Here is a 26,783-nt window from a genome sequence, read left to right on the forward strand (position 1 = left end):
ACATACTGGGAGTGACATTTTGTTAAGGATTTTGATTACATTTCATTGGACTTTCACAACCGTATTCAACTCTCTGTGAAGATGTGAAATCATTGAAAGGAATGCTGAGAATCATACCAATTGCCATCTGTTGTTATCAGAACATCCTTGATTTTGTTTCTCGTGTTTTTTTCCTGTCTCAATGACATATCTTATTTTTAGAAAGTGAGAAATAAATGGCAAATCGTGCAGGTTTCTGAAAAAGTTGGTCTCACATCACTCGTACAGTGCAGGAGATGTGTCACAATTTCATTCATATTTTATTCACTTTTTAAACTTTATATCTAAATGTTTAAAAATACAATATACTATTCTTAGTTTCTAATGCTAAAAGCAAGTTGGTTAACCATGTTCTTTACACTCTCTGGAATGCTTACCAGTCTACTCCACCACCATAGCATTATATGTGAAACCATAATATCACAAGATAAGGGCAATCAACCATAAGAGAGCGAAGAGCACTCTGGTGATGGGAAGTTCTCAGTAGTTACTGAACATCTCACTTAAAAAATATAATCCACACTGTGTTACTGAATGGCAGGAGTGTCATTTAGCCGTCACAGTATCCTCTACAAACATTCCTTGGTTATAATAAACACACTCCTTGCAACCAAAGATTAGGACATTATACACCACACACACACGTTCAGGAGATTCACTCAGAAATGCGTTTGATTTTACAATTGTTCATTCAAGAGCAGATGATCTCTTGTGTCAATCTGTTCAAATGTTCAAAACCAGTAACCCTCCTATATAACAGCAGTATGTTGATTTCATGAAAAGCCTTGCACATAGAAAGTGGCGATATTGGACCAGATGAAATCTGAATATTAGGTCAATGTCACAATTCACTTTGCATTGTAAAAGGTGACCCAATCAACCCCTACACTCCCAATCCTTGACCAAATACAAAATGCCCCATCAGTCACTGCAGCGCTTTGCTAAAGTGTTTAGTTTGAGCGTGTGATTAATTATTTTGAAGAATAACTTCTTACTTCCTTTTCCTTCTTGATTATCATTGCAGAGGCCTTTTAGTTGTCTGAAAACAAAGACTGGTTTTCAGCCAATCAAAATCCCAGACATTCAAAAGTGCAATAGTTAAATTAGAGGCAGGAGCAAACATCTGAAAAAAATGTTGAATCAGGAAAAGTTACTGAATAAACAAGAGATCAATAAGCCTGTCAGTAGTGTACTAAGGTTAATGATCATTCAACTGCCTTCGTGCCACATGTCCAGATTTAAGCAATGATTTGGGTATGTTCATGTCCCAGTTAGAAATGCAATATAAAAACACAGTTGATTTAATGGATTTGCCTCTCAATAACTCATGTAAGTGATATTTTACTTCACTAACACCACAGCTTTCTCATTGCATCAAACACGTTTGAAATTATAAATAGGCAACAATACCACTAACCGCACATTTACACCTGGTAATTATGTCCTGCCTTGAAAACCATTGAACATTTAGTGGAAATTTGCCTCACAAAGTCTTCAGTAAGTGTTGTCTGTGTAGTGTAAGGGTATCCGGCACAGCAAGGAGTAATGTGAGACTGGGAAACAGTACCACTCACGGTGTGATGTAAAGAGACATACGGCCTAAGACGAAGCTCATTTTGGGACTGAACAGAGATCTGTGCAGAAGCAAGCATGGAGTTAGCTCATAGCTTGGGCTATATCCTGTATACATGTACATAATTATGTGTTATCAATAAACATCTAAATGTTCACTCATACAAGATTCAGAACCTCTTTGTGAGATATTATATGTTAAAATGTGTTGTTTGGAAACTTGGTTGGATCGATAAAAATGGCCTGAATTTTGTATTTAGCGCGAAGCAACAGAGCTCATTGTTGACCTTGAAGAAAATTGCCCACAAAGCCAGGTGATCTCTGTGGCATGGATTTTGCTTTTTCTAACATTCATTTGATTCCAACTTCAGCTCAAGAGGATCTCCTTTGTCCAGAAACCGTGATACCATCAAGCAGGCTTTGCAGCCAAACACATCAAAGAATCATAAACTGCAAAACAGGTAGTAAAAACAAGTGATTATCTTTTACTTCTCAATTATTTTACAAATGGCAAAATAAAGACTTGGGCATACACATGGGATTAAGATGAGAAGTTAAAAGATTGTAACCAATCTATAATTTTAAAATTCTTTTTAAAATATCGAATTATTTTTTATCTGAATGAGAAATATAACATCCATAAATATGTAATTAGTTTCTCAAGTCAGAGAGGTTGTTTGACAGTATTTGTGAACTTAGTAGGGCATTAAAAACCCAATTCCACATCAGTTAACAAGATCAAACCTTTAAGAGTTTTTTTTACAACAGCACTAATTATGTAAAAGTATGAAAGTTTCTGTCTGTGAGTAATGGACCATCTTGTGCAGCAGTGGGGGAAACACTTCTAACTGTGAAAGTATGAATATCAGAAGGTGCTGTAATGATGGCAAATGCTAGACAGTCTTGCCAGCATTGCAACCACAAAATTCAAGTTGCCTACAAATTAGTATCATTGAATCATAGATTTCCAATGGTACAGAACAGGCCACTCGACATCTGACAAAGTCCCTTTGACAAAGTAACAGGCCCTCTCCCCCACCCTATCCTCAGAACCCCACACATTTCCCATGGCTAATCCATCTAACCTATACATCATGGGACACTAAAGGACAATTTACTCTTGTTTGAATGTTTAAATATAATCCACATAACCTGCACATCTTTGGACTGTGGGAGGAAACCGGAGCACCTGGAGGAAACCCACACAGACACAGGGTGAATGTGCAAACTCCACACAGATAGTCACCCAGGGCTGAAATCGAACCCGGGTTCCTGGAGCTGTGAGGCAGTAGTGCCTCAAGTTACCTGACAGTCTCATCAATAAATGCTTCCAGTTATAGTACAGGGAAGAATTATCCCAAGATAATAATCAACAAATTCTTAGTAACTGAGATGGATACACCTTTGAGCGTTGCAGTAATATTTTAATAATGTACTTAAAGATAGATATGCCACAGTGGATGCTGAAAGTAGACTAATTTTCCACTTGTTTGCTCCACTATGGCGTCTCAAAGGGTTAAGTTTGTATCGCTGCAAGAGCTGCTTTAAATCCACTAGGATTACTAATCCATGCTTATTCTATCAGTTGACTGATTAATAAAACCATGGAATGCTTAAAAATGATATATACAATAACTTAATAAGATTTATAGTTTTAGATGATGACGGATTTAATGTAGGATTACTCCTCTTTTTATATTTGTTATTTCTGGCTAACCTTCACTTCAAATTTCAGTCACACATACTTTAGCCCTGCAATGAACAACAAAACTGCTATCACAGGCTTGCGGTATTCTTGTGACAATATGATCAAGGTATTAAATATATTTGTTCCATTTTATCTCAAGCACATTAACTTTAATTTCCACCCCCCCCCCCACAAATATTCTTTACCATAAAACGTTTGAAAACCTATGCCATTTACATCCTTTAAAATTATATTTAAACATTCAAACAAGAGTACTGGGGATAGAAATAAGGAGAGAAATCAAAAAAGGTTGTTATGTCTAAGTAATCATTGGCATCTCATGGCAAATAGCTACAGGGAACACTGGCCATGACCTGTGATCAGATTATTTTCTTTGTTCACCCTTTTGATCACAAGTATCAAGCTATGTGACAGAGAAACGCGTGCCACCTTGTAAAATAGAATGTTAAAATCATGTTAAATTGTGCAAATCATACCGTGTAGAAATTTGTGCCAACTGACCAGCATTGTGCCAAGGATGAAACTTCTCTCCACAATATTACACATTTTTGGAACCGTCAGAAACTGCTTCAGGCATTCCACTGTGTGCATAAGTGGGCCCTAACTCTGAAAGCTGACTCCTTAAATAATAACATACTTCACTGCTTTTAGGGGTTTTTAATTAAATGTCAAAACCCTGCCGGCATTTTTAAAACATCAAGTGCTGTTGTCTTTAGAAGGAAAACCTCACTTGCTTTTTGTGGGTGGAATTTATAGGCAATTGATAACTTTAATTTTCTAAGCTAGAAAGCAGCTCACACCCACCTTCTCAAGGGCAACTAGGGATGGGCAATAAGTGCTGGCCTAGCCAGCGACACCTATATGTTCCATAAATGAATTTTAAAAAAGGTACTCCAGTTTCTGATTGGTTGAAGTCATTTGTAGAGTGGATAAAATTAAAAATAATTAATTGCAAATGCATTGAGATGGGAGTGAGATGCTTTCTGTAAACTAAACTATAACTACATTTATATGGAACATATTTAGGATTTTGCCACACATAGCAATTCCAGAATTCTCCAACTCTGAAAATCAAGTTCAAAATCTATACCTATTTTACAAGTCTCCCCTCCCTCCCCTTCATCAACCACTAATGGTAATCTTGCCACCTGCATGCCCCAACCCCTCCCTACCTTTGGAATGTCATCAGCCTTACATCCCACTTCAGGCTGTTTAACCTTCCCATTCTAGGCCACTTATCATCATTGATGGCAGAGAATTTTGCTTACTGGGCCTGTTTTTTGGAGATCACTCCTTAAATGCTTCCAATATGTTACCTTCCTTCTTACAGTTAAAATCTGCTTTTATCATCTGACCAAACCTACCCCCAACTGCTCAACATTTGTTTTTTTCCCTTGGGAAGGTGCCCTGCGATTTTTTTTTCCACATTAACCTGCCGTGAAAATATTGTTCTTAAAACCCAGCTGTTGAGAATTATCTATTTTCAGATAGAGATGGGACTGGGAATACTTCAACCAGAAAGTATTCCTCTTGGATTTAATATGTTTAATATGACATTTATAAACAGGAATAAAACAAATCCTCCTGCTACTACTAATAGCATAGGGGAATTAAAAATATGGAAATGGCAATAAGTATTGAAGTGATAAATTAATTTTCAAGAGTAGCTTGGGTGACTTTTCTTGCACACATGTTTATAAGAGATTTATAGGGTCTCACAAGTTTAACAAAATATAGAATAGTGGTATGTACATCATCCTGGGTTGAAAATAGCAGGCCCATTGGACTCCTGTGCTTGATGCAAAAAATGTTTCTCTAGCAGGAAGACAGATATTCTGCTAATCTATATTAAAATTGAGTAAACAATAATGTTCATATTTTCTGTTTAATGCTTTTGGATCATAGATACTAATGGAACAATCATTGGTCAATCCCAATTTCCACTGATGAAAATTCATCTCCCCATTAATGAAGTAAAAAGGGATAGAGAGATTACAGGCAGTCCTTGGAATTGCAACACAATTGGATTCCTGAAAACCACGCTATGAGTCAAAATGTTACAAGTCGGAACTGGTTTTCCCATAAGAACAATGTTATAAATGGGGGATTGGTTCCTGAACTAAGTGTTGAAATCACTCATGGGGTGTCTGGTGATGTTAAATGCTCTTAAATGCTGAGGTGACTGTTGATGACACCTTAGCACAAGTTTCTCAGTGTGGGGGATATAATGATGCCATTGATCACTGTCAGTTGCCTGTTTAACCTTGAACTTCTGCGAGTCTGAGTGCATATGAACTATAACATAAGCATATAAATGCATTAAAATTGAGATGATTGTCCCAAAAAAAGACATTAGTTTCCAACCTAATAAAAATGATTTGACCTGTCTAATCATACAGATGGGTGACTCAAAACATCAATGCATATGTTTGAATGTGCTGGAGCAGTATCATCGAGTTGAAACTGATGTTGTAAAGTCAAAATTGGTTGTCAATTTATAAACACAGTAAGAAGTCTCACAACACCAGGTTAAAGTCCAACAGGTTTATTTGGTAGCACGAGCTTTCGGAGCACTGCTCCTTCATCAGGTGAGTGGGACAATTTATAAACATTGTAAGCGCTATTCATAACAACTCAAATGCCCTAAAGTCAAGGACTGCCTACACAGTGTAGTCAATACTTACAATTAAATATGTCCCTTGGTGTTTAAATTCTCTCCCTCTCCATTAATATAGACATATTTTCTTAGACCAAATCATTGATATTTGGTTCATAAACTTGCAGCAATTATATTACTATGATGATTTCATGTATGGAGAACATGGAGAAAACAGGTGAACATTATCTGACATGATCGACCATCAGAAGGAAAAAAGACCCAAAGCGACATATATTTACCTACAAAATGCACCTTAAAAATGATGAACATGTGACTGATTAGCAATACCTAATCTCAGCTTGTGATTCAATAATAGGTATAAATCATGCATTCTTCACGTGTGCAACTTAAAACATTATCTGGAATCAAGGAAATGAATGTCTCAGAATTACCCTGACATATCCAATAAAGGTAACCGGACTTATTTTTTTCTTACTTGACAGGTATGTAAATATTTTGATTAAAATTCAACCAGTAGTAATACTTGGTGGCCTATTTGTGGAAATCACCAATCTCCACACAAATGTTTTACGTTCATCCAATCAGTTGAGGACAACATAATTGTAGGGACTATATTAAGGCAGCAGGGAAGTGTTCAAAAAGGGAAAATTTACAAAGCAAGATAATACGTTCTAAAATGTTGGCAAACTTAAATGGGGAATAATGACTACTTGGAAGTGCTTCCAAGACAGTAATCTAATTGAAAGGTTCAGGAGCTGATTCCTGAACTTCTGCAATTGTTGCCAGCAATGCCACTAATAAGGCAACTAATTAACAGTCACTGATGTGTAGAATGACACATTGCTGGACAATAGCTTAATTTCCATACTGCTCAGTCTCAGACTAGTGGCAGAGACTGACTAATTAGAAGGTCAATCATTTTAGAATCTCTACTACAAACTATGTAACTTCTCCTTTAGATCTATTCTTCTTCGACATTGTCTCAGACTGAACTTCACTTATCAAAGTGCTGAGTATCCAAAATCTAGTACAAAGATTGCCTAGTTCCACCCCTGCTATTATTGCCTGCCTTTAACTCTGTCCATGTGTTAAAATCTGCGGGTTCATTCCAATCTCAAAATTACAATTGTCAGAATGTGTTGGGAAAACTATCCTGCTGTTCCTGATGAGGTACTGCGCACTCCAACTACAAGCATATTGTCATAGACTTCACAGAATTTATGAAGTTAGGTGAAATAAGTACAAAATTACGGATCAGTCTGTTTCACTCTGTAACACAGTAAGAAGTCTCACAACACCAGGTTAAAGTCCAACAGGTTTATGTGGTAGCAAAAGCCACTAGCTTTCGGAGCGCTGCTCCTTCGTCAGGTAAGTGGGAGTTCTGTTCATGGTGAACAGAACTTGTTCGGCCTCTTGTTTATACAATATGGTCTCTTGTTCTGTTGACTAAAATCTATCTTTTGACCTCAAGTTGTGTTGCTCGTCCAGCTACACCAGGTTGTTGATTATTAACCCTTGCTACCAACTACATCTCTGCATGATCATCCTTTAGTTCTGACTGGCCTAAACAGCAGACTGGTTCAATGGTGTATAATCAATGTCTGATGGGTCTCTTAAGGGCGATGGTCATCGACTGGTATCATCTCCTGTTGTCTCCTGACTGGCCCACTGAGGTGTCAATTACTTGTGTGACCATCCCTCTCATTTTAGTTTTTTCTGTTATTCCATTAAATTTTACACCTTTCTTCTAAGATAATAGGGGCCTTAGGATAATTTTGATGTCTGCTTGTTTGAGATAAGAGGGCATGTAATGTCTAGTAACACCAGCCACATAGATCCAAATATCTAATTCATCTATGTGTACCACCATTGTGTGGGCTGTAGAACTCTCATCAAAACAGGCGCTTATCAGGGTGTTTTAGTTCAGAGAATTGTTTTGTCATTGTATGTTTTTGCTTGGTATAAGACAATTAAAAATACAAACAGGTGCCTAGCCTTAAAAAAAAGTCACAGCGGTCACACAAAATCTGTATAAATACACATAAAATCAGTGCTTAAAAGTGCTTAGGATGCTAAAGTTAAGGCAACAAGATGCACTTAAAAATATAACATACATATTCTTAAGTAATAAAAGTCAAAAGAATTATATAGCTACAAAGTCTAATTGCTGGTCTTAATTCAAAACTTATAAAATCAAAGATGTAAAAGAAAGTAATTGCTTTTTCTCATAAAATATCAAATAAAACTACACTAACTTGAGACACAAAACAATGTTTAAGACCTGTTTTTTCCCTTTGCACAGTAGGCTTAAGGGAATACAAACTGATAAGTTTTAATTTTGAGGGAGGTTGATGGTCCCAGATCAGAACTGTCCAACCTTTCTACTCTGCACTTCTGAAGCTCTCATCCATGCCTGTATCGTCTACAAACTCAACTATTTCATGTTCTCCTGCCTCACTTCCGATCTTCCACATTTTGGAAACGTATTCAAAATTGTTGCCTGTATTCTATCCTGCACCAAATCTCATTCACTCCTGTCCTTGCTGATCTATATTGGTTCCCAATTCCCTAATACCTCCAATTTAAAATTAACATCCTTGTGTTTAATTCTCCTTATAGCCTTTCACTGCAATCACCTGTAATCTTCCAGGAGCTCACCATTCCTCTCTGGCCTTTCATGTATCCTCTCTGTCTTCACACCAATGACAGCCATGTTTTTAGTTGTCAAGCACAACACTTTATAAAGTATTTTTAAATTCCTCTGACTCTCTAGCTCTACTTCCTCCTTTAAGGCAGCTCTTAAAGATTACTTGTCCAGGTTTTTGGTCATGCCTTCTAAAATCTTCTTTGATTCAGCATTCATTTTTGTCTGATTATGCCTCTGTGAAACATGCTGGGATGTTTTTCTATATTAAATCTGTTATATATGAATGTAAGTTGTTGTTACTAAACTGTCCCTGTAACTCCAGTTACCTATTTAATCAACTAACTTGTCAGGAAGACACACATATGTCAGGTAATGATTTTTAATCCACCCAAATAGAAACATAATTTTAATTTTAAAAATACTTTTCAAAACTGACCAAAGGTGACTTCAGATCATAGCCCAGGATGGCTACCCCAATTTGCATTATTGTACATTCCACATTCCAATTCAATTGGAATAGAGACAGCCTGATTGCAAAACCCATCAAAAACAATGACTTCCCAGTGAATTTAAAGGATGAACAAGGCATTAAGGCCTTGATAGTCACCTGAGATAGTCAACTGTTGGAGGTGGACCATTGATTACTTGGACAATAAGATCCTAGCTCAGAAAGCTTTTCAGATGTCAACTAATCAAGTTATTCTTGGAATACATGGACAAGGACTTTAGTTGGATCTTATATTGCTGACTGTGACCATCCAGGGGGATGCCCCTATTGGAGAGAGAGATTTCTTAAAATAGTTGAACCTAGCACTACCATCTCCAGAAGAACAACGAGTTCAGTCATTTACATCTTTAGATTGGAAGCATTGAAACCACCAAATTCAGCCTGAGATCAGCCGAGTACCAAACAACAGACTATATTTTACTTTTTATGGATTATAGTTTAAGTAACTTATCTTTCTTACTCACTCTGTAATCTGTGTGTGTCTGTGTGAACTTTGGAGCATAGTTTATTATATTATTTAGGTCAATTCAAATGTAATAAAGCTAACTTATTTCTTTGCCAAAATTAAGAAAACCTGTCCAATTGGTTCTTTTATAATTACAACACATAAACAATTAAGTACTTGCTAAATTGGTGAGTACATCCTTTTCTAAACACAAAGGCTTGTTGTCCTCAAATAAAGAGGGAAAAGAGGGGAACCCATTCCACCTGGTTGTAACAATGTGCTAATTATTTTCCTGCTCAATGTTCAGCTACTGAGAACTGTCATTACCAGCTTAATAAATAATTGTTAGTTCATGACTTTATTGACTGAAATGCTCTATGATAATTGACGATTAATTGATTCATGCAGTAACTTGTGGAGATCCTGATGGGAAATTGGTCGTGTAAATACCAAGATAACTCAATTGGTTTGATCGAAAGCAATTCAATGATACCAAATTTGGGCATTATTCACCCCAAGTCGTAAATCAGGTGGAATTCCACCGACATTTCCTAAATGAGGAGCAAAAGCGAAATAGGAACATCAGGCCCGAGATTTTATAGCCTTCTGTTAGGTGTGTTTTCAGCATGAGGGCACATAAAAGGTGCCAGGTGACTAGTCCACCACATTGCTGCCCAACCCAACCCATTCCACATAGAGCTGAGATGAGTGCCATCCTGCCTGCCAGTCATTTTTAAGGAAAGAATTAACGGGCAATGGAGTTTTTTAATAAACCAATTGACATGAATATTACTCTGCCTATGTTATGCTATGGTTGGTGTGGGCAGGGTGAACAAAGAACAATACAGCACAGGAACAGGCCCTTCGGCCCTCCAAGCTGCGCCACTCATGTGCCCAACTAGACTATTCGTTTGTATCCCTCTATTCCCAGTCTGTTCATGTGGCTATCTAGATAAGTCTTAAACAATCCAGCGTGTTCGCCTCAATCACCTTGCTTGGCAGTGCATTCCAGGCCCCCACCACCCTCTGTGTAAAATACATCCCCCTGACATCTGTGTTGAACTTTGCCCCCTCACCTTGAACCTGTGGCCCCTTGTGTTCGTCACCTCCGACCTGGGAAAAAACTTCCCACTGTTCACCCTACCTATGCCCTTCATAATTTTATACACCTCTATTAGGTCACCCCTCATCCTCTGTCTTTCCAGGGAGAACATCCCCAGTTTACCCAATCTCTCCTCATAGCTAAGACCCTCCATACCGGGCAACATCCTGGTAAACCTTTTCTGTACTCTCTCCAGAACTGGACACAGTATTCCAAATGTGGCCTAACCAACGTTCTATACAGCCGCAACATCATATGCCAACTTTTATATTCTATGCCCCATCCAATAAAGGCAAGCATGCCATATGCCTTCTTGACCACCCTCTCCACCTGTGCTGCCACCTTTAAGAATCTGTGGACTTGTACACCCAGGTCCCTCTGTCTGTCTATACTCCTGATGGTTCTGCCATTTATTGTATAGCTCCCCCTTGCATTAGATCTACCAAAATGCATCACTTCGCATTTATCTGGATTAAATTCCATCTGCCATTTCTCCGCCCAATGTTCCAGCCTATTTATATCCTGCTGTAATCTCTGACAATGTTCATCACTATCCGCAACTCCAGCAATCTTCATGTCGTCCGCAAACTTACTGATCACACCAGCTACATCTTCCTCCAAATCATTTATATATATCACAAACAGCTGAGGTCCCAATACAGAGCCCTGCGGAACTCCACTAGTCACAGACCTCCAACCAGAAAAAGACCCCTCCACTGCTACCCTCTGTCTTCTATGGCTAAGCCAGTTCTCCACCCATCTAGCTAGCTCACCTTTTATCCCGTGAGATTTAACCTTTTGCATCAGCCTGCCATGAGGGATCTTGTCAAACGCTTTACTAAAATCCATATAGATGACATCCTCGACCCTTCCCTCGTCAATCGTTTTTGTCACCTCCTCAAAAAACTCAACCAAATTTGTGAGGCATGACCTCCCTCGTACAAAACCATGCTGTCTATCGCTAATGAGATTATTCAGTTCTAAATGCACATATATCCTATCTCTAAGAATCTTCTCCAACAATTTCCCTACCACGGACGTCTGGCTCACCAGCCTATAATTACCCGGGTTATCCTTGCTACCCTTCTTAAATAACGGGACCACATTTGTTGTCCTCTAATCCTCTGGGACCTCACCTGTGTCCAGTGAAGAGACAAAGATTTCTGTTAGAGGCCCAGCAATTTCATCTCTTGCCTCCCTGAGGAGTCTAGGATAGATGCCATCTGACCCTGGGGATTTGTCTGTCTTAATGTTTCCTAAAAAAACCTAACACTTCCTCCCTTGTAATTGAGATTTTTTCTAACGGGTCAACACATCTCTCTGAGACAGTACCAGTCAACATGTCCCTCTCCTTTGTGAATACTGATGCAAAATGTTACCCTGCCTTTTGTCACTGTCCACTTGGCCACAAAAAAAACCCTCCAAACCCCCTCATTCCCCCCCCCTCCACCCCCCCCCACCTCCTCACCCCCCCCCCCCCCCCCCCCACCTCCTCCGCCCCCTACATCTCTCCCTAGGCTCCATGATCCCACCCCATCCAATACCCATAACTTATCTCTCCATATTGTCTTCATCTCAGGGCCTACTTGCAGTCCCAGCAGTGCCCACTACTGAGTTAGATTATCTGGCACCTCTCGAGGTTGCGACTTCCTCCCACCGAGGGCGTGGATGTCCCACTCTTACGTACTTCAGGCCATCCCAGGTGTGCTATGGACGTGAAGTAGTCTTGTTTAACATAACAGAGTTTGTGGCAGGGAAACAGAGACAGTGGCTTTGGCCTTCACGAAATGTATTTGGAGAAAATTTCCGCAGATCCAGTTTTGAATGTTAGATAACCAGTGTGACAAATCAGAGATAGTGAGGGGAGTTAAAAAAGATGGATGATGTGGAACTGGGTGTTGTCAGTGCACATGTGGAACCTGACACATTTTCAGATGATAACATAGAGGGACTGCATATAGATGAAATATAGGAAAGGGCCAGTGTAGATCCTTGGAGGACTTGAATACCATGAGCTAATACCATGGGAGAAAGAACATAAGAACATAAGAACTAGGAGCAGGCGTAGGCCATCTGGCCCCTCGAGACTGCTCCGCCATTCAATAAGATCATGGCCGATCTTTTCATGGACTCAGCTCCACTTACTCACGCACTCACCATAACCTTTAATTCCTTTACTGTTCAAAACTTTATCTATCCTTGTCTTAAAAACATTCAATGAGGTAGCCTCAACTGCTTCACTGGGCAGGGAATTCCACAGATTCACAACCCTTTGTGTGAAGAAATTCCTCCTCAACTCAGTCCTAAATTGGCTTCCCCTTATTTTGAGACCATGCCCCCTAGTTCTAGTTTCACCTGCCAGTGGAAACAACTTCCCTGCTTCTATCTTATCTATTCCCTTCATAATCTTATATGTTTCTACAAGATCTCCCCTCATTCTTCTGAATTTCAATGAGTAGAGCCCCAGTCTACTCAGTCTCTCCTCATAATCCAATCCTTTCAACTCCAGAATCAACCTGGTGAATCTCTTCTGCACCCCCTCCAGTGCCAGTATATCCTTTCTCAAGTAAGGAGTCCAAAATTATATACAGTATCCCAGGTGTGGCCTCACCAACACCTTATTCAGCTGCAAGATAACCTCACTGTTTTTAAACTCCATCCCTTTAGCAATGAAGGCCAAAATTCCATTTGCCTTCCTAATTACCTGCTGCACCTGCAAAACAATTTTTTGTGATTCATGCACAATGACACCCAGGTCCCTCTGCACAGTGGCATGCTGCAGTTTTTTACCATTTAAATAATAGTGCATTTTGCTGTTATTCCTACCAAAATGGATGACCTCACATTTACCAACATTGTACTCCATCTGCCAGATCCTTGCCCAGTCACTTGGACTATCTATATCCCTTTGCAAACTTTCAGCGTCCTCTGCACACTTTGCTCTGCCACTCATCTTAGAAGTGAACATTCAACTTACAAGAGAAACGGTTGTAAATGGTTTTCTGGCTATAATTGGACAGGAAAGACTGGAACCAGGCAAGGACATTCCCTTTGAGTTGCACAACAGAGGAGACATTGGAAGCTATAACATTTTCTGATCCTTTCAACCGTTCATATGACTTCGGCTTTGTCATGCAACTCTGTATTTTACTGCTGTTAATAAAAGTAATTAATGTATGTTGTTACTGTGAACTTTATTATGTGAGATCCAGAAACATAAGACTCATGGTTGGAATAGCAACCTCGATACGTCAGGTCACTCTCTCGCTTCAGGCATTTTTTCTCAAAGGGCATCGCATATGTTACAATTATGAGGTTTATGGGATTATTATGTTTTGGGACTGTGTCTTAAGTTTATGGTAAAATGATGGGCATCATGTGATCTGTGCTGAAGTCTGGCCTGACTAAAGATCTGAGCGACAGGACTGCTAATGATTAAAGGAAGGACTAGATTGTTTTACTAGTAAAAAGGTGCAATGGTGGACAGACTTTGACTCTCCCAGCGAAATGTTAACAACATCAGATTTGAATCCAGAAACCGATAGAGCTAGATGCAAGGCCCATGTGATCCATGTTGCCAGGGGGAAGGGTGCATGGAAACTTAGTATAAAGACTGCCTGACAGACTGATGCGCGATTAATCCACTCAGGAGGCTAGATCGTACCCGGGAATAAAGGCTTTTATTCGCAACAAGAATAGAGCATACTGCTTAACAATACTATCCCAGACTAAGGGTCACTAGGAAGTGCAGTGACCTTTATACTCCTATAGGAAGGCGAAGCCAAACGGAATGTACCACAGAACAATGCTAACAGGTGGAACACCCCAACCCTAACCCCAACAGTAACAAGAGTAACATATGTACAAGTACCCATAGTGATAACCATCTATGGTTCACCACACAGACTTTCCTAAAATATCACTGAATATCACAGACAGGTGAGTTAGTCTGCTAGGGTCTGGGAGAGAGAGAACAGCTAGAGGCTGAAAGTCTCTCCGCTGTACCATGTGCTTGGAACGTGGGTGGAAGCTTGTGCTCAGATTGAAAAGATGAAATTTCATAGAATCATAGAAACCCTACAGTGCAGAAGGAGGCCATTCGGCCCATTGACTCTGCACCGACCACAATCCCACCCAGGCCCTACCCCCATATCCCTACATATTTACCCACTAATTCCTCTAACCTACACATCTCAGGACACTAAGGAGCAATTTTAGGATGGCCAATCAACCTAACCTGCACATTTTTGGACTGTGAGAGGAAACCGGAGCACCCGGAGGAAACCCACGCAGACACGAGGAGAATGTGCAAACTCCACACACACAGTGACCCAAGCCGGGAATCGAACCCAGGTCCCTGGAGCTGTGAAGCAGCAGTGCTAACCACTTTGTAAGGAGTTAAAACCAAGCTGGAAGATTTGCCTGGCTTGTGCTGGAGGATCACCCTATAATATTCTCACCCTGAAGGACAATTCATGGGTTAGAAAGGAAAAGATGAGAGGAAAACCTTCTGGAGTGAAGAATCAGTTTAGACTGACTTTGGGAGAATTGAATGTCTACTTCAAGGACACAGTAACATATTCTTGAGAAGAGCATTTTTAGGGTGAGCCAAAAATAAGCCGGGGGGGGGGGGGAGATTGCTATTCCATTCTGTAGTTTAAAATATGAATTTCCTATGAAGATAATGGTCAGTGGTATTTTTATTCTTTTGCTACAGTAAATGTCTTAAAACATGAAATCCTTTCAGCTGTCAACTAGATGTTCAATTTTTATTTTAAAAGTTACTAATCTCTACAGAGATCTTAACATGTTCAGATAAAACAGAGCATGTTTGAATTAACCACCTCCTGGTTTACAGTGAAGACAATTCAGTTACCCCGAGTCAGGATTGTTTTGTTTGTATAAATCATCAAGATTAAATTAGCGTCAATCCTTTTTACTCTGAGCATTTGATTATAATACTGACTCTATTCAGAAGATATATTTAAGGTAATGATCAGGGCTCTCTATCTCTCTTAGCTGACACTCCGCTGGCCACCGACATCCTTAGAAGCTCCTCCAGGTGTCTTGATGCTGCAGCAATCCAGGCTGGATTAGAAATAAGAATTAACTAACACATTGTATAATGCTCCTCCATCTCAAAGTTTCATCATGTGGTATGTTTCTTCTGAGCTCTTTCCTTGCCGATAAAAATGTGACATTTTACTTTCCATGATCTGTTCTCGGCGAGCCAGGTCTCTTGTTAGGAAGCTTTGTCAATGTTCAGTGTATGAAGTATCTCATTAATTACAGATGTTTATCGACCAGCTACAAGTTGTCTGTAAATCTCCAGCACATAGTCTTGGCATTCCAGCTTGCCTATCAAAGAATTGACATCTTTTTGTTTGTTTGCTTGGTGTGTTGGATTGCGTCCACTTGTTGAGCAGAGACTCCAAGGTCCATTGAAGCAGATGGACAATGGCGAGTCCACCTTACTCATCAGGACTGCCCAATTTGAGCAGGGCTGTGGCTGACCAATGGGCTATGATGGTCTTTCCCACCATCAGAGAAAACACATAGCACCCATTCTCTATGCCAGTTGAATTCGGTTTATCCCTCATTACTGCTATTGACTATGAAGTGTCCATTTCAAGCCTGGAAAATATTTATAGAGACCTCAGCCTGTAGAAATGTCATGGAACCCTTTCAACCTCCTCATTCGAGTCCAAAAGAACATGAAGTACTACATTTGTTACCAGCTTGATTGCAGGAGTTACTGGAAAGATGCCATGTTTAGACATAGATGTCATCTTTCCACCTCACCAACACCTTCTCAAGGGCAATTATGGATGGGAAGTAATTGCTGGTCTAGCCAGTGAAGCCCACATCCCTTGAACGGATATAAAAAATACTAGTTAATAATGTAGAGTGATGCCAACAGCATGGGTTCCATTCCTGTACCAGCAGAGGTTATTCATGAAGCCCTGCCTTCTCAACCTTGCTCCTCGCCTGAGGTGTGATGATCCTTGGGATGGAACACCACCAGTTAGCTCTCCCCTAAAGGGAAGAGCAGCCTATAGCCACCTGGGACTTTGCCTTTACGTATCAGAACTGCCAGAAAGCTGTTCATCCTTGCTCTTCCTGAGATCTAAGGCAAAGGTGTGCCAAGTCCTTATCAGAGCGTAGCTCTACGTTGACGATGTTCCACTAGCATTTCAAATGGAGGTACATCTTCAGTGGGAAATGGATGGACTCTCTCTCATGCCTCTCTCAGCTTCAGGAACACAAATGTCATCGTTCAAGACGTTGCCAATAACATCATGCATCAACACTGACAATGTGCAGCCGGAGGTTGCTCAGTTTCACATATCTGGGCTCCACTGTCACCAGCAATCTGTCACTTAATGCTGAAATCAACATATGGATCGCAAAAGCAGAAGCTGTTGTTTCTGAGTAAGAGCATGTGGAACAGCAGCAACCTGACTGAGAACACAAAACTATGAATCTACCAAGCCTGCATCCTTCGTGCAATCCTTTTCAGTAGTGAGAACTGGCTGAACAATTTCCACCTTCATTGTCTCAGATGTAACCTCGACAACTCTTGGGAGGAAAAAGTCATAGACCTAGAGGTTCTGGAGCGTACTAATTCCATCAGCATACCATTAGTGCTAAGTCAACAACATCTGTGCTGGCTCAGCCATGCTCATTGGATGGATGATAATAAAAACAAAATACTGTGAATGCTGGAAATAAAAACAGAAAATGCTGGAAAAGCTTGGCAAGTCTGGCAGTGTCTGTGGAGAGAGAAACAGAGTTAATGTTTTGAGTCTGTAACTCTGGAGAAGAGTCATATCGTACTCGAAACACTAACTCTGTTGCTCTCTCCACAGATTCTGCCAGACCTGCTGAGTTTTTAACAACATTTTCTGTTTGTATTTCATTGGATGGTTGATGACTTCATACCCAAAGGCCTCTTGTACAGTGAGCCGGCCATTGGATCATAATCTCCCGGGCATCCATACCACTGCTACCCCTGCAATAAAGACTTGATGATGGCAGACATTGATATTAACAACTTGTAGAGGATTGCTGACAGCTCTGACCTCGAAAGGTTGACCATTTTAAGGCCATTGGAAGAGGTGAGCAGAAACAAAAATCTTAGCTGCCTGAGAAGAGGGCCCAGAGAAAATGAAGACCAGCAAATTGTGCATCTTTTTAGCTCAGTCTCCCATTGCAGTAAATGCCATGCCAGAGTGGGGCCCCTGAGCCACACAAGGAAATGCTAAATACAGTTGACCACCATGGTGGAAGCCATCATTTCGTGAGAGAGAAGGTTGCCATATTCCCTCTGTTTCATTATTTGTATCATCTTGATGGATATATTTAGGAAGATGCTTCAATAAAGCAGTCATTGACAGAGTCAGTGAAGCAGGTGCCAAAATGAATTTTCTGGAGCTGCAACACTATCTTCTTTCTGTACCCATTGTGTTTAAAGGTTAGTCATTTATGGACAGTATTCTTTGAGATTGTGATTCAGAGGAAGTGACTACATATGACAGGCGTTACAATGAATCAGCATGATTAAAGACCAGAGTTATTCAAAGTATCGTTAATGATTAATTCTATTCACAACCTATTCCAAGTTGCTGTCCTGAAACTTCTCCATCTCTTTCCCAATATGTAGGCCAGGTATTTGAGGAACTTCTCCCTCACACATACGTAAGGGTCTGATGGTTGCCACGGCACTTCTTTCCCCCTGATTATCAAGGCTACTGATTGAACTTCTCCCAGATATCTGCAGACAATCCTGGATGATAAAGCAAACTGCACCAAATTTTGCTCCAATGTTATAATCCTTGATCTCAAGAAGTGGGATAAGGAATAATGGTGTGGTGAAAGAGGGATGTGAAAGGTTCTTGGTGAGGAATCAGATATATGTTATATTATGATTGTGTTATTTCTACATTTATGCCATGTAGACACAGATAGTGTGAAGAAGAGTAATGCTTCCAACACAATTTCCGAATCTGCATGGGGACTCATTACCTTAGCCAATACCAGATAGTCATTTGAATATTTATGACAGTGTTATACCCACATTCCTATCATCATCCTGACAGCTATGCCACTAATAGTCGAGATTCCAGGGTCTCTGTTTCTGCCTTCCATGCTTTCAAAAGAAAGACCCTCTCTTTTCATTCATCACAGATCCTAGGGACTACCTGAGCACTTGCTTTGCAAGTGTTCTGGGATCTCACCTCCCTTAGAGATCTCAGGACTCCCCTCAATATAGTATTATATCTTGAGACCCTCCTTCTTCTGGGGGTAAATGGGTGTTTGTTTGGCTGGCGATCAGTGACTAGTGGTGTGCCTCAGGGATCAGTGTTGGGACTGCAATTGTTTACGATTTACATAGATGATTTGGAGTTGGGGACCAAGTGTAGTGTGTCAAAATTCACAGATGACACTAAGATGGGTGGAAGAGCAAAGTGTGCAGCGGATGCTGAAAGTCTGCAAAGGGATATAGGTAGTCTAAGTGAGTGGGCGAGGGTCTGGCAGATGGAGTACAATGTTGGTAAATGTGAGGTCATCCATTTTGGTAGGAATAACAGCAAAATGGACTATTATTTAAATAGTAACAAATTGCAGCATGTTGCTGTGCAGAGGGACCTGGGTGTCCTTGTGCAGGAATCTCAAGGAGTTGGTTTGCAGGTGCAGCAGGTAATTAAGAAGGCAAATTGAATTTTGTCCTTCATTGCTGGAGGGATGGAGTTTAAAAACAGTGAGGTTATGTTGCAGCTGTATAAGGTGCTGATGAGGCCACACCTGGAGTACTGTGTAGTTTTGGTTTCCTTACTTGAGAAAGGATATACTGGCACTAGAAGGGGTGCAGAGGAGATTCACTAGATTGATTCCGGAGTTGAGAGTGTTGGCTTATGAGGAGAGACTGAGTAGACTGGGGCTATACTCATTGGAATTCAGAAGAATGAGGGGAGATCTTATAGAAGCATATGAGATTATGAAGGGAATAGATAAGATAGCAGGGAAGTTGTTTCCACTGGCAGGTGAAACTAGAACTAGGGGGCATAGCCTCAAAATAAGGGGAAGCAGATTTAGGACTGAGTTGAGGAGGAATTTCTTCACACAAAGGGTTGTGAATCCCGGCCCAGTGAAGCAGTTGTGGCTATCTCATTGAATGCTTTGAAGGCAAGGATAGATACATTTTTGAACAGTAAAGGAATTAAGGGTTATGGTGAGCGGGCAGGTCAGTGGAGCTGAGCCCACAAAAAGATCAGCCATGATCTTATTGAATGGCAGAGCGGGCTCGAGGGGCCAGATGGCCTACTCCTGCTCCTAGTTCTTATGTTCTTGGTGCTGGCTACTCTGATGTGAAGTTGCTGGCATTGGACTGGGGTAGGCACAGTAAGTAGCCTCACAACACCAGGTTAAAGTCCAACAGGTTTATTTGGTAGCACAAGCTTTCAGAGGGCTGCCCCTTCATCAGGTGAGTGCCTGATGGGCACTCATAATTTACAGCTGCTCCCATACAGCTGTAAATTCCCATAACTTACAGCTGCTGCTAATACTATCAATCTGATCCCTTGCAAACTTGCCCCGGTTCACCTGAGCTGTGGTAACGATCCTCAAATTGCCACTACGCTCATAAATTCTCCTGACTCAATGCTGCTGCGCATTTCTACCAAGGTCTTCCAAGCCTGGCTTTGAAAGAAATGCACAGAGCAGCAATCTTTGGGGAGCTCAGTCGGAGCGGAGTGGATTCAGGGTAAGACAGGGCATCTCCTCGCATTAGCTGCCAAGTTTAAACATCAAATTTGAATGTTAGTGAATGAGTAGGTGAGTAGGAGAATAAGTGGGTAGGGAGAATGTGGGTGAAGCAAATGGGTAAGGGGATGTGGGTCATAGATAAGTGGATAGCGTGTTTGGTGGGTAAAGTAGGTAAGTGGTTGAGATGGGTAAGTGGGTTGAGGTATGAGGTGGGTCATTATGAGCTAAGGGGGTAAGTTGGTGGTAATTAGATCAAGGTGTTAATCAAGTCGGGAGGGTAGTTCCATGATCAGGAGGGTAACTGAAATGTCAGGTTGTAGGGGTAGTTGGATGGTTGGGATGGGGGATAGTTATGTGATCAAGGTGTAGTTGGGTGCTTGGAGCAGTTGGTTGGCTCAGGGGTGTGGTCAAGTTGGGGGAGGCAGTAGATGGGCCAGTTGGGGGAGGGGGAAGAGGGGATAGTTGAGTCAGGTGGGTAGCTGGGTAGTCAGTAGGATAGTCGGGCAATTGGAGGGTCGTCAGGTCAGGAGCTCATCAGATAGTTGGATGTTTTGGTCAGGGCAGCCAGGTCAGGGTCAGTGTGGTCAGGTCAGGGGAGGAAGAATAGTTGAGTTACGGTTGTATTCAGGTGGTTGATTGTGGTGATGCGGGGTGGGGGGGGGGGGGCGGGGGGATGCGGTGTAGTAAGGAGGCGAGTTGGGCTGACTGGGAGGAAAGTTGCGTCGTTATCCAATGTTAGAACAATTTTAATGTGTCTAGCATTTCCTGGGTAAGTCTCCAGATAAGTATCACAGAACTGTCCAATCTTTTCATAGAATTCATAGAAACCCTACAGTGCAGAAGGAGGCCATTCGGCCCATCGAGTCTGCACCGACCACAATCCCATCCAGGCCCTACCCCCACATATTTACCCGCTAATCCCTCAAACGTACACATCTCAGGACTCTAAGGAGCAATTTTTAACCTGGCCAATCAACCTAACCCGCACATCTTTGGACTGTGGGAGGAAACCGGAACACCCGGAGGAAACACACGCAGACACGAGGAGAATGTGCAAACTCCACACAGACAGTGACCCAAGCCAGGAATCGAACCCAGGTCCCTGGAGCTGTGAAGCAGCAGTGCTAACCACTGTGCTACCGTGCCGCCCCTAATCTCTCTGATTCTAACTCGGGGTTGGAGATATTCACACAGCGTCTTGGGAAATTTAATCTTCTCAGGCAATTACAATGTACACTGCATGTCAGGACTTCCACAATTACAATCCACAAGGTCCCGATGTACAACTTTGGTTGTAGGTCCAGTCTCCAATTAAGTGATATAACACCCCTGTATTTATAAATTCTGTGCCTGATTGTGAATAATACAACAGAAATATCAGCTTATGTATTATATACAAAGTCATCTTAAAACTACCACTTTCTGGCGTATTCTAGACATCTTACTGATGAAAGAAAGGAATAATTAGGCCACTTCAAGTGCGAAGTGTTAACTGCAAAAATCTGTTCAAGTAAACAGGATATTTGTATATACACCACTAAAAATATAAGCAATTATAAGTTGTGGCACAAAAGATACTGGGGAAAGGCTTAAACAGCTAAAAGGCCAGGAAAGCTTTGCACATGAAGGATTTTACAAATGAATACACTGTCTACCAAAAAATAAAAGTAAGCTAGAGTAGAATTTATAAATTCACTAGTACTTAACCCGAAATGTGGAACATGTGGCAGAAATGTTGACAATTTTAATCTAAACAGTAGACAACTGCAATACTGAGACAAAAAAATTCACGCAGAGTCAGAGTCATTACGTACAATAAAAAAAATTATTTATTCTGTTAGCTTGTTTCTGTAATGTAGTCTTACCATTATTGACGGTAATATTAGCATTTTCCTACATGCAGTTCACTAATACACTACAAGTCAAATAGGTTTAATAAAAGGACTTTACATCTAACTTCTCTTTGTGTAAGAAAACACAAAATAACCCGGGTGTGATTAAAGAAGATCGACTTTGTTCTTGTGAAAAAAAAACCTGTGGATCCATTTTCCACTTCAAACAGTTCTAGTGCAGCATGAATCATTTCACAAGACAAAAATGCCCATATAAATGGACACCATAAAGGATTAAGGATTTTTATAGCAATAAGGATTTCCTTGGTACCCTCAATGCAGGCAGTGCTTGAGATCTGAATAATGTTTCTCTTTTTTTTCTCGATATCACTTTGCAGAAGGAAGTGAATCATGGTCCCCAAATTTTGCACAAATTAAACTTTGTTGTACTAAAAATGTGTGCATTTATTAAAAGGTAAACTAAAACTGGCTATCCTTTTGTTTCTCTTTTTGGGAAGTTCATTGATGAAAAAGTGCAATGGATCAACGTAAAAAAAAGTGTCTGTAGTACCGACCTGAAGTAATTCTCAGCTTTTTATATGTACAAACGCTGAAAAGTAAAATAAAATGAATTTTTACAGTATTTATACTTTTTCTTAGAAAATTCAACCACATATTTTGAGCATTTCAAGCAATTCGCAACATATCCTGTAGAGTCTGATCTTACAGCATACAGTATCCATATTAATCAGGAAATTCAAATGAAAAAAGCTTCTTAGATGCAAACTAGGAGGAGTGAGGTCTTATTGAGCAATTTCTCAGTTTACCACTGGCTTATGACTTTCCATTTTTCAAACACTTCTGGACAGTGGAAGGAACAGTGTACAGCAGCAAAGGCAATATAAACATGCACCAGTGACAGCATCCGAACTATGTATAATGATACAGAACACATCATATTACCTGGCAAAAGCTTGCAAACTAGACTTAATGTGGTGCATTTTTGATGCAATGAATGCTATGCCTTGGTTACATTTTTGCTCAAACATGCACCACAGTGTGAAGCAACTATTTACACAACAGAGGGATTTATTTGTCATGTTTAATGTCAATCTTGTTGAGAGCTGAAGATGGCTAAACAATACTGCAGGATAAAGCAGAGCAATTTCTGTAAAGTTCAATTTTGGTCAATTGCGTTTTATTGGGCAGATCCCTCTGGGTTTCTTTGTGTATCTCCATCCATGGCAATATAAAAGGAACAAATAATGATTGTGCCTCCAGAACATACACTAAAATTGCAGCTGCTGAGAGTTGTTTGTAGTGTTCCACATAAAAATACCCATCAACTCTCAGTTTAGGGGGTATAAATAACTAACAGGCACATATTAGAACTGTTCAAATATAACACAACACATATAGTAAAGCACCTTGGACATCAGGGCCACCCTGAAACACTAAATAGATAAAAAATATCTTGTTTGATTTGTGAGTTAATGATTCCTCATGCACAATGAATGAGTTCAGCATGCTTCCATGCAAAACGTTTTGTACATGTTGAACACATTTTTCTAAACTTGTGGGGTGATCATCTTACCTTAAAAGTAGTGCTTAAAACCCCCTCCCAAAAAAAAATAAAGCCCGTCCCCATTTAGAAAAATAGTCACATATACATGAATTATAAAATAACATGAATTGTTATGGACCTGGTATAAACGGTGGAACTGTGGTAACTGGAATGCAAAATACAGGGATAAAAGATACTATTGTTGCACATTTAATGACACACATACATGTAAAATTTTCTGGTCCCTTTGTCTCGTCCCTACAGTCTTAGTAGCCATTTTGACTCTCCTCTTCAGCAGTGTCAACTGGTAGTGGAAACAGTAACCTCTTGTTGCTGACTCCCCCCTGCTGTACAGAGTCTCAGTCTCCTGATGAGGATCATTGCCTTTGTTAGGCACTGACCTCACAATGTATTATCAGTTTGGCATAGATGTCCAAATGGAATCTGGTTTGTACAGTTGAGTCACACTTAAAAGGCTGTAAACAATGTCATACAAGTAGATTTTGTTTTATTTGTTTGCATTTTACTTTTTATACTCCCTTACATCTTTGCCTCTATCTTCTTTTTCTTTCTCCTCTCTGGCTTTCTCTGGTTTTGTTACACTGTCATAGGATGGTGGTGATGTGGTAGAAGGAGTCATATCAGTTTTGTCTGTAGTGGAGATTTCATTAAACTTATCGATTACCATTTCCTCTTTGCCAGGTAAAAGTTCACTTGTTTTACCTTTCTCTTTGAACATGAAAGAGGCTTGTTTCAATGTTCGCCTAATCAGATATCGTCTGAAAGCTCTCTGAATTATAGTTGCAGAAACATGTTCCTGTTTACGTCGTAGAGTGGTTGTAATTGGCTCGTAGGATATCTTGGATGGATTGGATGCCATAAAGCGTTCTTCCATCTGCTGTCGAAGAGCATCCATTTCTCCACCCTCACCCAGCACACGTTTTGTAAATGCAAACAAGATATCAAGACAATGAATTCTATCTCCACTAACCATGGGCAAGTCCATAGCTATAAGTTGTATTCTGTTCGGTTTTGCAACACGAAGAGGTGGTTCCAAGGCATCTGCAAAATCATGCAATCTACCATACTCCATAAATTGAGTTGCATCTGAATCAAATTTTTCCCAAACTTCATAAAACATCTCAAAGTCATCCTCACTCAGTGGTTCAGCACTTTCCTCTGTAGCAACACTGAAATTTTCCAAAATAATAGCAATGTACATATTTATGACAATCAAGAAAGATATTATGATGTAACTGACAAAGAACAAAATTGCAACTGGTGGGTTACCACAGTCTCCTTTCATAGGGCTGCCTGGATTATCTTTCGTTAGGTCACAGTCTGGTGGCCCACTGTTCAGAATTGGAGCCAGCAACCCATCCCAGCCAGCAGATGTAGTGATCTGGAACAAGCAGATCATGCTGTTTCCAAAAGTTTCAAAATTGAACATGTCATCAATGCCAGACTCTTTCCTCACATAAGCAAAATTAGACATCCCAAAAATGGCATAAATGAACATGACCAAGAAGAGCAACAGACCAATGTTGAACAAAGCAGGAAGAGACATCATCAAAGCAAACAGCAGTGTACGGATTCCCTTGGCACCCTTGATTAAACGTAGGATACGACCAATTCTGGCAAGTCGGATAACTCTAAATAATGTTGGTGACACAAAGTATTTTTCAATGATTTCTGCGAGGAACATACCTAACAAAGAAAAAAAAAGGATGCATTAACCACAGCTTTGCATATTTTAATGTAATAATACATATGGGATCATTCGTAATTTGAAATATGTTTCAAAATCATAACACAATGAAGGACTGAGATAATGTCACAAACCCCAAGAGTAAAGTATTTCCAATCAAGTTAAAACCAAGATATGTTACTGCCTTGGGCCAAATTTCAATGCATCTATCTTTAAAGTATCAATATAAAAATTTAGATTTTGAATGGTTTTAACTAAATACTTTCTATTTTAAATTTACAACAATTAAAATACCACAGCAGCAGCAATAAAATGTTAAGCCCTTATGTCAGAATTGTGAATCTTTTCATGGACTGAACATGTACCATATGATTTGACAAATAATGGGTGGGATTTTCTGCTCCCGCCTGCCCCAAGACCGGAAATTCCCGCCTGCGGTCAACGGACCTTCCAACGTTCCGTCAAATTGTCCATCCTGCCCGTGACGATTCCTGTGGCTGGCGGGACCGGGAAAATTCACCCCAATGGTACTGGGTTATTTAATTAAATGAAACAGGTCACTAGCAAAATATCACTGCCTCCACACTATTAGAAATAATTGCTACTGATTTCAACTGAATATTTAAGTAAATATTTTGTGTTAATGTCTCAAATGTTTTCTATGTTACTATAATCAATGTATACAATAATTCCCGACAAAGTTAATACCAGTGATAATTACTGAAATTTTTGTTTGTTTTGTAAAAATATAATGCATTTTTGAACTTTTATTGTTCTGTCAAACGACACTGATGTTACATCATTTTTCATACATCTTCAATTGCTGGTACTAGCCGAATATCAGAATGGTACATTCAATTCCAATGACAGAAGAACTGGAAGGTATCATTGTTTTGAGTTTGCTAAACCCAATAACATTCTTACCTACAATTGAAAGAATGACCACCACAAAGTCAAAAGTGTTCCAGCCTATTGTAAAGTAATAATAGCGGAGTGCAATCAGTTTAAGCACACACTCGCTTGTGAAAAGGACAATGAAAACCATGTTGATCCAGTATAAGACATCATCCATCTTTTTACTTTGATCATCCGTCTCCACCATCATGGTGACCATGTTGAGGCAGATGAGAATCATGATAGTGATATCAAAGACTTGCTGGGTTACAAAATCAAACACCATTCCTTGGATCTTGTTCTATAAAATAAGGTAAATAGTAGCAAATAAATTATCCTCAATAGCACCTGAAAGAATATAATAGAATCTGATACTATG

General features: G+C 40.1%; 1 protein-coding gene across 12 annotated transcripts in view; it reads right to left on the reverse strand.

Annotated features, from left to right (window-relative positions):
• Positions 1-22,534: 22,534 nt before the first annotated feature.
• Positions 22,535-26,783, reverse strand: part of scn1laa (sodium channel, voltage-gated, type I-like, alpha) — a 155,051-nt gene continuing 150,802 nt past the window's right edge. For all 12 annotated transcript variants that reach the window (XM_078228231.1, XM_078228234.1, XM_078228229.1 and 9 more), the window contains 2 exons: positions 26,435-26,705; positions 22,535-25,509 (listed from right to left, as the gene is read on the reverse strand). In XM_078228231.1, coding sequence (XP_078084357.1) covers positions 24,326-25,509; positions 26,435-26,705 — 1,455 coding nt within the window. In that variant the 3' untranslated portion in view covers positions 22,535-24,325. The remainder of the gene's footprint in view (positions 25,510-26,434; positions 26,706-26,783) is intronic.

This window comes from Mustelus asterias, chromosome 14, assembly GCF_964213995.1.
Source record: "Mustelus asterias chromosome 14, sMusAst1.hap1.1, whole genome shotgun sequence".
In the NCBI taxonomy this organism is placed as follows: domain Eukaryota; kingdom Metazoa; phylum Chordata; class Chondrichthyes; order Carcharhiniformes; family Triakidae; genus Mustelus; species Mustelus asterias.